Source organism: Esox lucius, chromosome 1 (genome assembly GCF_011004845.1).
Source record: "Esox lucius isolate fEsoLuc1 chromosome 1, fEsoLuc1.pri, whole genome shotgun sequence".
Classification (NCBI taxonomy): Eukaryota; Metazoa; Chordata; class Actinopteri; order Esociformes; family Esocidae; genus Esox; species Esox lucius.
Window position 1 is genome coordinate 15989907 of NC_047569.1, and position 14161 is coordinate 16004067.

General features: G+C 42.6%; 1 protein-coding gene across 3 annotated transcripts; it reads left to right on the forward strand.

Annotated features, from left to right (window-relative positions):
- Nucleotides 1–1054: 1054 nt before the first annotated feature.
- On the forward strand, nt 1055–12808 carry alp3 (alkaline phosphatase 3). 3 transcript variants are annotated; one of them, XM_029124766.2, is made up of 11 exons: nt 1055–1177; nt 1510–1626; nt 2393–2508; nt 3191–3365; nt 5878–6050; nt 6248–6388; nt 6507–6576; nt 7476–7610; nt 8496–8687; nt 10402–10518; nt 10629–12808. In XM_029124766.2, the coding sequence occupies exons 1-11, from the start codon at nt 1096–1098 to the stop codon at nt 10928–10930; spliced, it is 1620 nt and encodes a 539-aa protein (XP_028980599.2). In that variant the 5' UTR covers nt 1055–1095; the 3' UTR covers nt 10931–12808. The 3 variants fall into 3 exon arrangements, with proteins under 3 accessions (XP_028980599.2, XP_028980614.2, XP_028980623.2); XM_029124781.2 differs by having other exon boundaries at nt 1055–1165; XM_029124790.2 differs by lacking the exon at nt 1055–1177 and adding an exon at nt 1227–1285.
- Nucleotides 12809–14161: the final 1353 nt, after the last annotated feature.

Genomic DNA, 14161 nt, shown 5'->3' on the forward strand with positions numbered 1-14161 from the left:
ATGAATAATATTTCTATCCCTTCTGACCATTGCAATTCAACCTGTACACCATTACCATTTAAATTAAATTAAAATGTCTAATCATTACCACAACAAAGGCTGCTATTCCACTCACTTTCAAATGTCAACTAAAATGGTAATTTCTTCTATGTTATCTACTATAGTGAAATTATTTCAATGGGTTTCCTATGAAGAACTGACAGTCTCATTTGAAACAACAGAAATTACCATTCAGCCATCTTTGTGATACCATTTGAGAGTTGACATTGCAATTATATCCCCCATTTTAGTATATTTGTCCGCCTTGTCTTGAATTCAAAATGTTCTAGCCAATAAGATGTGTTCTATGTCAAACGTCTGGTTAGTGAGAATGTGTGGGAGTGTAAGGAACCAAACAAATTGGCATAGTCATATTAATATACATGATTAACTGGTCTCTCCCAAGGGACAGCTCTTTATCCATGAAGTACAGTCCCATTGGACTCTATGACATAAGACATCAAACGACCCACATCCCCCTGAGTCTGCCCTCATTATCTACTTATTTATCATCCCTATTAAAATATGAGTTACCTACTGTCTGAGCAGAACCAAGGTCAGGGCTTATGGTGTGATTAGTGGATCCTCATTTCCCTGTTGAAGAGCCTTTTTTCAACTGCTACAGTCTGTTCATAAATAAGGTCATAAAGCAATCATTCAAAGCTGCTGACTAATAACTTCTTAGATGTTTTATCTGTGGTAGATCAGGTTTCCATTCATGTGTGTTTTTAAATGTTAGTGTTGAGTCAAAAGTGTTCCGTGGCCATGCAATTACAGGGATGATATGTTGTGTAGGTCTAATGGTTGTCATTGTCTGTTGTTTGTTAGTGTCTACATCTTCTTATATTTACTCTTTGTTGGTCTATTGTTAAAGGTGTCCAAACAAGTAAGATACCAAAGTTACGAAAAGGCGTCTGGACTATGGCCGCATTGGCCGGTATCAGTTTTACGACCTGCCATTAACGTCGACTGGCGCCCAGGGAGAGCTGGAATATATTTCTCTGTTTCTCTGAGAGGTGGTCAGAGAGAAGAACGGTCCTCTTCATTGACATCGTTATGGAAACTGACCAACTTTCTGTGGTTGCCTTGTGTTTGCTCTTGGTTTCTGGGTCCACCCCGGCCTATGGTACTCTTGATGGTGCTTGTTTGATTCTATATATCCTCTCTGTCCTTGCCTCTTTCTTGAAATGCTTTGAAGTGGAGCCTCCAAGGGGAGGAACATCAGCTATGTTTGTGGTTTTTTGAGGTTGGAGGATGTTAGTAGTTAATGGCATTCTATATCTACTTCTCTTAAGCTCTTTCTTATTTACCTTCTCTATAAGTTCATCAAATATCAATATTTATATTTGTTGTTGTATTAGTGTTGAGAATAAATTATTATTAATAAGTTATTTTCATTTTTAACTGTTTTAATGCAAAATGTGCATATAGTCCAATGTGTTACTAAATAATTGTGTGTCTCTATCCCAGTTGAGGAGGAGAATCCGGAGTTCTGGAGGACCCAGGGTGCCAAGGCTCTGCAGGCAGCGCTGGACAGGAAGTTCAACACTAATGTGGCCAAAAACATAATGCTCTTCCTAGGTGACGGTGAGTGACCAATCACAGGCCAAACCTCACACTGGCACAGTAAATCTGAACCGTACATTGAGAAATGAAATACCCTGTATATGCTTCACACCTACAGAGAGGTTAAATAATTTAAAAGTGCCTTTCCCAAAATAGCCACATTTGTAATTGGCCGGTTACTCAGTTATTCAGCTTCAACCTGTGTGACATGCTGTTCTCTATGTTCAACCTGTGTGACGTGCTGTTCTCTATGTTCAACCTGTGTGACGTGCTGTTCTCTATGTTCAACCTGTGTGACGTGCTGTTCTCTATGTTCAACCTGTGTGACGTGCTGTTCTCTGTTCAACCTGTGTGACGTGCTGTTCTCTATGTTCAACCTGTGTGACGTGCTGTTCTCTGTTCAACCTGTGTGACGTGCTGTTCTCTCTGTTCAACCTGTGTGATGAGCTGTTCTCTATGTTCAACCTGTGTGACGTGCTGTTCTCTATGTTCAACCTGTGTGACGTGCTGTTCTCTGTTCAACCTGTGTGACGTGCTGTTCTCTATGTTCAACCTGTGTGACGTGCTGTTCTCTGTTCAACCTGTGTGACGTGCTGTTCTCCATGTTCAACCTGTGTGACATGCTGTTCTCTGTTCAACCTGTGTGACATGCTGTTCTCTGTTCAACCTGTGTGACGTGCTGTTCTCTATGTTCAACCTGTGTGACGTGCTGTTCTCCATGTTCAACCTGTGTGACATGCTGTTCTCTCTGTTCAACCTGTGTGACATGCTGTTCTCTGTTCCACAGGTATGGGCATTACCACCATCACGGCCGCTCGTATCCTCAAGGGCCAGATGAACAACCAGTCTGGGGAGGAGACAGTCATGATTATGGACACTTTTCCCCATGCAGGCCTTGTGAAGGTACACACACAAACACACACACAGAATAGTTCAGAAACACATAATTACACCTCTAAATAGTTCCGTATGTAACTACAAGCAAGACAAGATGTCTCTGTGATGTATTCGTGCCTATACATTATAATGTCTCTGTGGTGTATTCGTGCCTATACATTATAATGTGTCTGTGGCGTATTCGTGCCTATACATTATAATGTCTCTGTGGCGTATTTGTGCCTATACATTATAATGTCTCTGTGATGTATTCGTACCTATACATTATAATGTCTCTGTGATGTATTCGTGCCTATACATTATAATGTCTCTGTGGTGTATTCGTGCCTATACATTATAATGTGTCTGTGGCGTATTCGTGCCTATACATTATAATGTGTCTGTGGCGTATTCGTGCCTATACATTATAATGTGTCTGTGGCGTATTCGTGCCTATACATTATAATGTCTGTGTGATGTATTCGTGCCTATACATTATAATGTCTCTGTGGTGTATTCGTGCCTATACATTATAATGTGTCTGTGATGTATTCGTGCCTATACATTATAATGTGTCTGTGATGTATTCGTGCCTATACATTATAATGTGTCTGTGATGTATTCGTGCCTATACATTATAATGTCTCTGTGGTGTATTCGTGCCTATACAATATAATGTGTCTGTGTCTGTTTGTGTGCGTGTTTGCAGACATACAGTGTTGACTTCCAGATCCCTGACAGTTCATCAACAGCCACGGCCTATTTGTGTGGTGTTAAGACCAACCTCAACACGGTTGGGGTGAATGCAGCCTCTCGCAACGGAGTCTGCAAGACCCAGAAGGGAAACGAAGTCACTTCCATTCTCAAGTGGGCCAAAGATTCTGGTATGAGAAATATCTCTATCCAACTATTCATATAACTAGTACTCAGGTTTTCCAGATCTCGTTGACTAATAACCGATAACTAGGGCCCGGGGAGTACTTAACATGATAGCTAGGGACTGGGGAGACCTTAAAACTGATAACTAGGGGCCCGGGGAGTCCTTAACATGATAGCTAGGGCCCGGGGAGTACTTAACACTGATAACTAGGGCCTGGGGAGACCTTAACACTGATAACTAGGGCCTGGGGAGACCTTAACACTGATAACTAGGGCCTGGGGAGTCCTTAACATGATAGCTGGGGCCCGGGGAGTACTTAACACTGATAACTAGGGCCCGGGGCGTCCTTAACATGATAGCTAGGGCCCGGGGAGTCCTTAACACTGATAACTAGGGCCTGGGAATGCCTCAACACAGTAACTAGGGCCTGGGAAAGCCATAACATGGTAACTAGGGCCTGGGAAGGCCTTAACACAGTAACTAGGGCCTGGGAAGGCCTCAACACAGTAACCAGGGCCTGGGAAAGCCATAACATGGTAACTAGGGCCTGGGAAGGCCTTAACATGGTAACTAGGACCCGTCCTATGTATACTTATACCTCTGAAGAATCTTGCTACTTCCAGACCTGTCTTTAGAACAACAGTCTTAAATACTGAGGACAGGAACTTTGATATGTTAACAGCAGTCAGTTAATGTATTACTCATGATTCCCAACATTTTCAGCCTGGGACATGCTCCTACACTACTTGTACCCATGTTCCACCACAGAAGACATAGAAACACATTGTAACATTCACACCTCACCATTGCTAGCAGTAGTTACAAAGGCTTGCAAATTAGCCTGTTGGTTTGGGATCTCCAGCTCAATAAACACCCTATCTGTCCAAAGGTAAGCGGATGAAAAGCTGTGGCTGATAATGTCCTTCATCAGATACTGCTTTGGATAGATGCCCTGGAGTAAGTCATGGAAAAAAGTATTGATAAGTGGGAGTCATGGAAAATTGGTGTCCAAGGTGCAGGTTAATGTCTAAGTAGAATTTACACAACGCTCCATTGGCTCATCTGCTTAATGCACAATCAGAGGTTCTGGGAATAAAACAGAGACAGATCAATAAAAACATATTCAGATAAACAACATAGATATATGAAAGAAGATACATAACACCTAAATAAAGTATATAGATAAAACAGATAGATAAATGTAAAGATAGAGCAAATTAAAGATCATATTTAGATCTCATTTAAATACATTGTGAAACTCCTAATGACTGGCATAATTCACTTTTCTGCACAACTTCTCTACACTGAGATTATACAGATATTTTCAAAATATATGGACACAATCTGAAACCGGACATTTTATGCAATGAAGGAGGTGGGGATTAGATTGCAATCCTAAACATCAATACAGTTAAAAAGTGATAGCAGTAGGCTACATTATCAGTTGTGTCCACACACACCTCCTGTAGCTGAAGGGTAGCCTCCCATGTTAATGTAACCTTGACTGTTATCATGTTCCATTGTTAACACCCTCCATAAATACATCTATCAGGATTTCCTGGAGAGAGTTTCTGTTTATGTATGTATTATTGTTTGTGTGTGTGTGTGTGTGTGTGTGTGTGTGTGTGTGTGTGTGTGTGTGTGTGCATGCATGCATGCATGCATGCAAGTGTGTGCACTTGTTTTACTATACTTGTAGAGTTAACCCATGGTAAATATGGTGAAGTAAGGACATTTTGTCTGTTCTTACAATTTTTATGGGAATACATTTTAGTATCCAAAAAGTCCTCACAACTATTGTAAAATGTTTGTAAGAGAGTGAGGAAGAGAGTTTTACCCTTTTCATGCATATGGCCTATGGCGCCTCAGAAGTGTTTCGGTTACAGCAGGTTGTGTATTTGAATAGCTTTTCAAGTGCTGTAGTGTGATAAAGAGAGCATTGTAAAAACCATCTCCAAGAGCAATAAAAGAAATGAGCTGTCTTACGTCCTGGCATGGCAGGCCTGCCCTGCCATTGGAATCCAGCGCTCTCTCTCCCTCATTTGGGAGAGTCCTGTTTGCCTTTACTGCCCTCACCTGTGTTCCTCATCCCTTCACCATTTAAGCTCTTCCTTCCCTATTCTTAGTTTTCGGTCATTGTTTGGTTTCATCCCAATGTAATGTTGTTTCTGTTATCGTGTCTTAGTTTCTAAGTTTAGTTTTGTTATTTCTTACTTCTTTAGTAAACGTCCTCCGTTGCCCCTGTGTCCTGTGTCCTGTCAGCTTTACAGACAACTTGTTATGTGCATAGTAATTAGACATGTTCTAATGTCAACGTTGTGTAATGAAAGATATGATCAACACACTCTGTGGCATCATATATTCAATAAAAAATGGCTCACTAAAACCAGGGGAATTATTTGATGGTGGAAGAGGTGCGACTGAAAGCCTGCTCCCTGACACTTTCTTTGTTGCCTTCCTGACTTCTTCCTGATCTCCTGACCTTCTCCTCTCACCTTCCCTCGTTCCCACCTTAGGGAAATCCGTCGGGATCGTCACGACGACGCGGGTCCAGCACGCCACCCCTGCAGCCACCTATGCCCACACCGTCAGCAGGAAGTGGTACAGCGATGCCGACATGCCCGCCTCCGCGAAAAAAGAAGGGTGCACAGACATCGCTTCTCAGCTCCTCAACAACACGGACATTGATGTGAGCATCAGGGAGAGTTATTGACCAATGAGATTTATCTTTGTTCTAAAGGCATTAAGAAAAATTAGCCTGAGACCATGGCTGGGGAGAAGGTCAAGTCTGTGGTTAATCTGGTTGGGAACTAGCGGATAGCCTTTCAGTTGATGTTGTTATTCAATACCGGTGCTGACCATGAACAGGAATGATGTTGCCTCCAGGTGATCATTGGTGGTGGCAGGAAGTACATGACCCCCAAGGGAACACGGGATCCAGAGTACCCCAGAGATCTGGCGTCCAGAGGAAAGAGAGGCGATGGACGGGACCTCATCTCTGACTGGCGGAAGATGAAAGTTGGAAAAGTACATAGAGACTGTAATGTGGAACAGCAAATTGACGTGACACTGGCTACATTTAACATTCTTTGTATATTCTGACACACCCTGTGTTTGTGTGTGTGTGTGTGTGTGTGTGTGACAGGTTGCTCGTTACGTCTGGAACAGAACTGATTTTGACTCTGTGGACCCTGACACCACTGATTACCTTATGGGTGAATACTCCTTACTCTCAATGCAATCTTTCTTTAGGGAAGTGGTGGAGTACAGATTCAGGAAAGAGATCTATGTATTGCAGGCCGTCGGGGATACAAGGCAATGACTATGCTGCCATTGGCTCCTAATCAAACAATCTGGCCTAACATACTGTACTGGACATTTGTCAAATCCATTATAATTGATTTATTGTAAAATGCCTGTGGTTTTTCTATATTTTATGCACTGTATAATATTCAGTAGTTTTCCTTTTCAGGTCAGAAGTGATTGCTTAATTCTACCTTCTATTCGTAAAAGCTGAAATTGGTGCAATGCAGCTGATAGGAGAGATGACATCAATGTGGTTTTTGGGGTTGACATCCGTATTGCAATGCCAAAATCCATGTCATTGAAACAAGACATCACTATCCATCGTACTGTTGGTGAATAATGCCCAGCTTTGGTGTTTCCATCATTTTGGTCGAAATTCCATTGAACTGGTAAGATCAGGAAATCCCTGCTGACGACAACTCCCAGTCCACGAGCTTTGCTTGTCCATTTGCCAGAGTCAAGGCTTGAACCTAGACTGTGGTGGTCAGCTCAGTGCTAACAAATGGCCGTACCACTGCACCACCTGGAAGAAGCATTCCCCATTCTTACATCATCTGATATCTCACACGCAGGGGCGCCATATAGGGGGGAAAGTTAGGACAATTCCAAGGGCCCATGACTGACAGGGCCCCCAAAAAATAGGTAACAGCTGCGCAGACGGGGCCCAATTAGATTTGTTGTCATGGCGCCCAAAATTCCTGGCGGCGCCCCTGCTCAAACACCTAACATTTTCACAGGTTAGTGCTTTGAAATATCAACCATGAACCTCGTTTTTTTTTTTATAACTGATCCAAATTGCTCCCCGCAGCCCTGTTTGAGCCTGGGGACATGCGCTTTGAAGTGGAGAGAGATCCCATCATGGACCCATCCATCGCTGAGACCACAGAGAAGGCCATCCGTATCCTCAGGAAAAACCCCAAGGGATTCTTCCTGCTGGTGGAAGGTAAGCAAAGAGCTGTCAATCATTCATTTTAATTAGTTCATCCCAAAAATAATAGCACTGGTAGTTTGGTGAAAGAGACTTAATATTCACAGCATAAAATTGCCATCATATTTTGTTTCATCTTATATTGAGTGATAATTTATCTTGGTAAATATAAGTGAATTATCTGTTTATTTACAGACAAATGTGACTGTTTTAACATTGGAAAGTTCTTATAACACCAAGTAATATGTTAGGTTTTGATGACATTTTATCTGGAGTCAGTAGAGAGGTGCGATGCTGTGGGGATGCAGCGCCTCTCAGCAAGCTGGTTAGTGACTGTAGTGTGTTTGCAGAATCTGCATTTACTGCATGTGTTTGCCGCAGTGTAAGAAGGGGCATTCATGGGATGTGTTGTGACATACATTACTGTTCCACAGTGGGACGAACTCACCCAGGAACTCATCCATCATACGCTCAATCTCAGTCACCATTCTGGGCACCTGGGACCTGCTGTTAAGCGTCTAGTATCTTAACAATGGCTTTAAAATAAACTGCAGTGGTGGGATTGAAATAGAGCTGCTCCCTGGCTCTTCTTCTGCTCCCTGGGTCCCTTTCTGATCACTAGAAACCCAACTTATTAGCTCCACTCTGCTCTACTTTCTGAATGCACTGATGAGGGGGAGAACAGGAGCTAGGTTGATTTGACTTGGCTAAGTAACACTTGTACTAGTGTCTTTTCAGCTTTATTTCAACGTTATTCCTATGTTTTTACAGTGTTATATGATTACCAGTATAAAGTGGCGTTCTAGGGTCACATTAGCTTTCACCGATGATTAGAGAGAACGACCCAGAACTGATCTTAGGGCCGTGTGTAACTTTGTCCTACTCTGTGTTGTGTCTGAGGGGGGCGTATCGACCAGGGCCACCATGCCTCCAGAGCCTCCATGGCGCTGCACGAAACAGTTGCCTTGGACAACGCTGTTGCCAAGGGCCTGGAGTTGACCAATGAAGAGGAGACTCTCACACTTGTGACAGCTGACCACTCCCATTCCTTCAGTTTTAACGGATACCCCTTCAGGGGGCAAAGCATTCTGGGTAAGAACCGACCTTGAACAAATGACTGGTTTGGTTATCCACAAAGTGTTACAGCTAGTTTATCTAGTCAAATCAATTCTGATAATTGGCCTTTTCTGGGGCAGTCTTTTTCTAATAGAAATAATGTTAGAAATAGAAAATAATGTGTTCTTTCAGTTGTTCCGTGAAAATGTTAGATGGATGGGTCAGATCTAGCCATGCTAAATTGATGAAGTCATGTTGCATTGATTTACTGATCTTATGTAGGGAAGCACTAAGAATACCTCCTCCCTTCACACTCTAGGATGTCCTCATTCTGTCCCCCCCCCCCCCCCACACACACACACACACACACACACAGACACACAATTTCAGCTAGGATGACATTAGCAGTGGTGGGGGTGGTGGGGGGCCTGCCTGAGCCTCCGTCTGCTAGACGCCACTGGCACTTTGACATTTCTCCTCCCTTGCAATTACAGGCAGAAACGCAGCGCTTAGACCACTACCTGCCTCCCTACCTCTCCCCCGCCACCCCCTCTTGCAGATAAGATCAATAATTCTGATCTGTAGGGTGGAAATGCTGGTTGCAAAGGATGAAGTGGTCTCCTATATTTTAGAAGGTTTAATAGATAACGACAGTATGCGTACAGGAGACTGCCACGGTCTCCTGTATCCATAACAATCTGGCCTTGTCGTGGCATCTCAACATTAAGGAACTTACCATATCAGTCCATCCTCCAGGCTTGATTGGAACAGTTGATCAGGTTGGTCATCCAGACCCCTTTTAGGCCAGGATTCAGCAAACAACTGCTGGGAATAAGGTTAGGGAGGTCTGGGTAAAACCAGAATCTGCTATACTTGGGATGGACATCTTATGTAACTACATCCGGTCACCCCTAATATTACAGTGTTGACAATGAGGTTGCTGTTCTGGCTACAGATGCGGTACAGACTACATGAGCAATTATAGCGTTATAGATACAGTGTCCCCGGCCCAGAACGGCGTCAAACTAATCATTAGACAGATTATCAGCATTATCTGTCTAAGGACACTGTTCTCAACAGCCCACTCTCTAATCCTTTCATTCCTCTCTCTTTCTCTCTCTCTGTCTCTCAATTCAATGGGCTTTATTGGCATGGGAAACATTTGTTTACACTGCCAAAGCAATTGGAAATTAAATATAGAAACAACCTGAAAAAGTACAAATAACTAAAGATAACACATTAACAATACAGTTATTTTTATTATTAACATTAAACAAGTTTTAAAAGGATAAACACACTCGAGTGTTATACAATATGTACATAAAGATGTGCATATAGTCACTGGTTGGAATGGCGATGTAAAGACTCTCTCTGTCTCATTCTGTCTCTCTCTGTCTCACTCTCACTGTCTCAATCTCTCTCTCACTGTCTCACTCTGTCTCTGTCTCAATCTGTCTCTCTCTGTCTCTCTCACTTCATGTGGCTCTGTACCTTCTCTTCCTACCCCTTCCCTGTTATCTCTCTGTTCCCGTCTCCCCAGTGCTTCAGCCTCCCAGGTCCTTGTGATTAATGCAGTAGTAAAACAGTAAGCAGTTCATCAGCCGGGGCTGGAGAGTCTAATACCTCATCTGGAGACTCTGAGATCTCCTCAACCTCAGGCTCCCTCGAGACACGCTCCTCACCTCTTTCCCAATGTGTTCCTCTGTATAAGATCTTTCATTTGTGACTAAACCTGCTGTGTCTTTCTCAGGGAAATCTCCACTGTACGGGAAAGACATGTTGCCTTACACCACACTAATGTATGGAAATGGCCCTGGCTACAAAGTCGTCAACAACAAGCGCCCGGACATCCGTAATGTCGACACAAGTAAGAAAGCAACTGTCCTTTTTGTTCTTTTGTGGCTTGTTTCCCCTCTCAACTCTCCTCTCTTTCACATGAAGTCATCCACTCCTCCCCTCCCTGTCTTTTCATGTCAGCGTCTAAAGATTATGTGCAGCTGTCCGCGGTGCCCCTTGACAGCGAGACCCATGGCGGAGAGGACGTGGTGGTTCTGGCCCGCGGCCCCATGGCCCACCTCTTTCACGGGGTCCAGGAGCAGAGTTACCTGGCTCACGCCATGGCCTACGCTGCCTGTGTGGGCCGGGACCTCCGACACTGTGAAGGCAGACCTCAGCCAACTAACACGGATGGTGGCAGGAACGCTGCTGTGTCCCCGGTGTCCTCCATCTCTCTGGTTACTGCCGCGTTGACTGGCCTGCTGGCCGCATTGCTGCACTGAGAGGCGGCCGGAGGGAGACGGAGACAAACAGAAGGAGAGCAAAATCAGAGCTCCCTTGGTTCCCTTTCACACTTCACACCATCACCACCAATCGGAAGCTTGGTTGTCCTTCATTGGGGTCTTGTGTTCGGCATTGAGTCGTGCCGGCACTGCCCTTGTCCAAATATATTTCTATGACTATGGACAGCGGCTGGTAAATACTTGTAGTGTGTTGAGGTACAGGCCTGTGTTTATAAAAAAAAACTGTGGAGAATTCTTCCCACGTCTGGCGCCATTTGCCTATGTGCTGTATTAGGTATGTAGAGTTGTTTCCTCTGTCACCAGATGTTACACATTATTGGTTTTTATTACCGTTGTTTTACTGGATAAATACAAGGAACACATTTTTATTTTCAGCGTCTACCTGGGAGCAATTGGGTTAACCACCTTGCTGAGAGACAGAACAATATACTTTTTTCCCTCTTTTCAGCTCTGGGATGGGATTTTAACTGTGAGGTTAGCTATGAGTCACTGGGAGGCCCTGTGGGCAATGTTATTGGTCAGAATTGTCCAGGGAGTCTGGGGTCATGGTTAACTGGTATTTCCTTTTCTCATTGTGCTTTAATGACTCCTTTAGGTTGCTTAGGCGCCTGCAATGTTGAGGTCAGTCATCAGATGAGAAAATACATCCTCACATGCATTGACCCATGGAACTATCTAAACGGAATCTTTAACACTTACAAAATACAAAAACAAATGTAGATGACAAAATTGGGAAGAAGTGTGGACACCTAATAGTACAGAGTCATTGGGGAACAGAAGAAGTGTGGACACCTAATAGTACAGAGTCATTGGGGAACAGAAGAAGTGTGGACACCTAATAATACAGAGTCATTGGGGAACAGAAGAAGTGTGGGCACCTAATAGTACAGAGTCATTGGGGAACAGAAGAAGTGTGGGCACCTAATAGTACAGAGTCATTGGGGAACAGAAGAAGTGTGGGCACCTAATAGTACAGAGTCATTGGGGAACAGAAGAAGTGTGGACACCTAATAGTACAGAGTCATTGGGGAACAGAATTTCAGTTGCTGATTCAGATTCCATGTCCCATGCCTGAGGGTCAAAACAGTTGGCACAACATTTTCTTGTCCCCAAGAAGAGCGCAACATTGCGTCCCGTTCTAACCTTTATTACAGTCTGTATCTTAATGATTGGTTCATAATATCGACCTAAAGGACATATTTTGATACTTTTTACTGCACCCACCCACTTGTGAGGCTCTGTCAAATTGGACATTACCTGAGCGAGGTTTTATTGCCTAGATGCAACAGCTCTTAATCTGGCGCATCGGTCCGGAGTACTTAAATGCCTGGTTGGGAGTCCACTGAGCCAGCCTGTTTCAAATCCCACCTGCTTGACAAGATTAAATTGTTGGATGCTTTCAATGGCAATTTTCATGCTGAAATATTCTCTTTGTCATAAACCCATAGATGTTGCACCCATAGAGATGCATAGAGGGCCTCAATTGCTTTCTCATGCTGGAACAGGTGTTATAAGGACCACCGATAAGATCTGATTCCATCTGTGGGGTTGTACTACATCTCATTCCTTTCCTCAGTGAACAGATATTTCAGTTGTTATTGTACATTTTGCTACTCCTTTTCAAACAAAATGTGCTTCGTACCAAGAAATTATTTTCAGTCTATCAACAAACTATCAAAAGTGAATTATTGTTAAGGGTAGGGTTAGATTTACAGTACATTTTAAAGGAAACATTTAAGGTCAGGGATAGGTTGAGGTTTAGGGTTTGTGTTAGTAGATAGTAAACTGAAATGTTATTTATTATTAGTAGATAGTCTGTAAAGCACAGGTGTCAAACCGGTTCCACAAAGGGCCGAGTGTCTGCAGGTCTTTGGTTTTTCCTATAAATTGGTTCCTAGTTCATACCTACACAACCAGGTGAGGGTAGAAACTAACCAATCAGTGACCTAATTAACCAATCAAGTACAAGGAGAGAGCAAAAACCTGCAGACACTCGGCCCTCCGTGGAACCGGTTTGACACCTCTGCTGTAAAGAATCTTCAGATTAATTATCCAAATAGTGTTATCATAAGGAATTTCAATCAATGTTTTCTTAATTTTATGTCTGAGTCAATAATAACAACACATTAGTTAGAGAAGAGTGCAGTAAAATAATATGCTGTTAAGGAGTGTACTATAGGAAACATACACTCACCTAAAGGATTATAAGGAACACCATACTAATACTGTGTTTGACCCCCTTTCGCCTTCAGAACTGCCTTAATTCTACGTGGCATTGATTCAACAAGGTGCTGAAAGCATTCTTTAGAAATGTTGGCCAATATTGATAGGATAGCATCTTGCAGTTGATGGAGATTTGTGGGATGCACATCCAGGGCACGAAGCTCCCATTCCACCACATCCCAAAGATGCTCTATTGGGTTGAGATCTGGTGACAACCACCAACAACCATGCCACGCTCAAAATTGCTTAAATTACCTTTCTTTCCCATTCTGACATTTGGAGTTCAGGAGATTGTCTTGACCAGGACCACACCCCTAAATGCATTGAAGCAACTGCCATGTGATTGGTTGATTAGATAATTGCATTAATGAGAAATTGAACAGGTGTTCCTAATAATCCTTTAGGTGAGTGTATATGATATATCTACACAATATATACACTATATATAATATTACATTATTTAACAAATGCAAAATATATACTTATGATAACTATTATTCAATTGCAATTATTTAGTGAGACTGGGAATTACTGAAAACAGGGCTTAACTCACATTTGGTGTGATATGATTTGTGTCTTTACATACCTGATAACGTTTAGGGGTTGAAAAATTGATTGTTTATTTGACAAAAAATATAATTGTCTCCTTTCTTATTGACCTATGAAATATCAAATCATGCATGACTGTATCAGCACAGGTATTTTGACTAGTGTAATTTATTACAATATTACAGTAAATATACAAGCCTTTAGTTCAGGCTTACATTCCTAATGGAGGATAATTCTAATGCACTCGGGTATGTCCTAGAAACCTAGATACATTCTGTAATGGTGGCTAACACGCATATGCGGTTGGTATAAAGATGTTAGTCTATATAAAACAGTTTTTTCTCTCATAAATATGAAAAGAAAACATAAATCAGGAAGTGTTACATTATTCCTTAGGTTCCCCTACAGTTCTGCACCGCAGTCAATGGTTAAACTGAG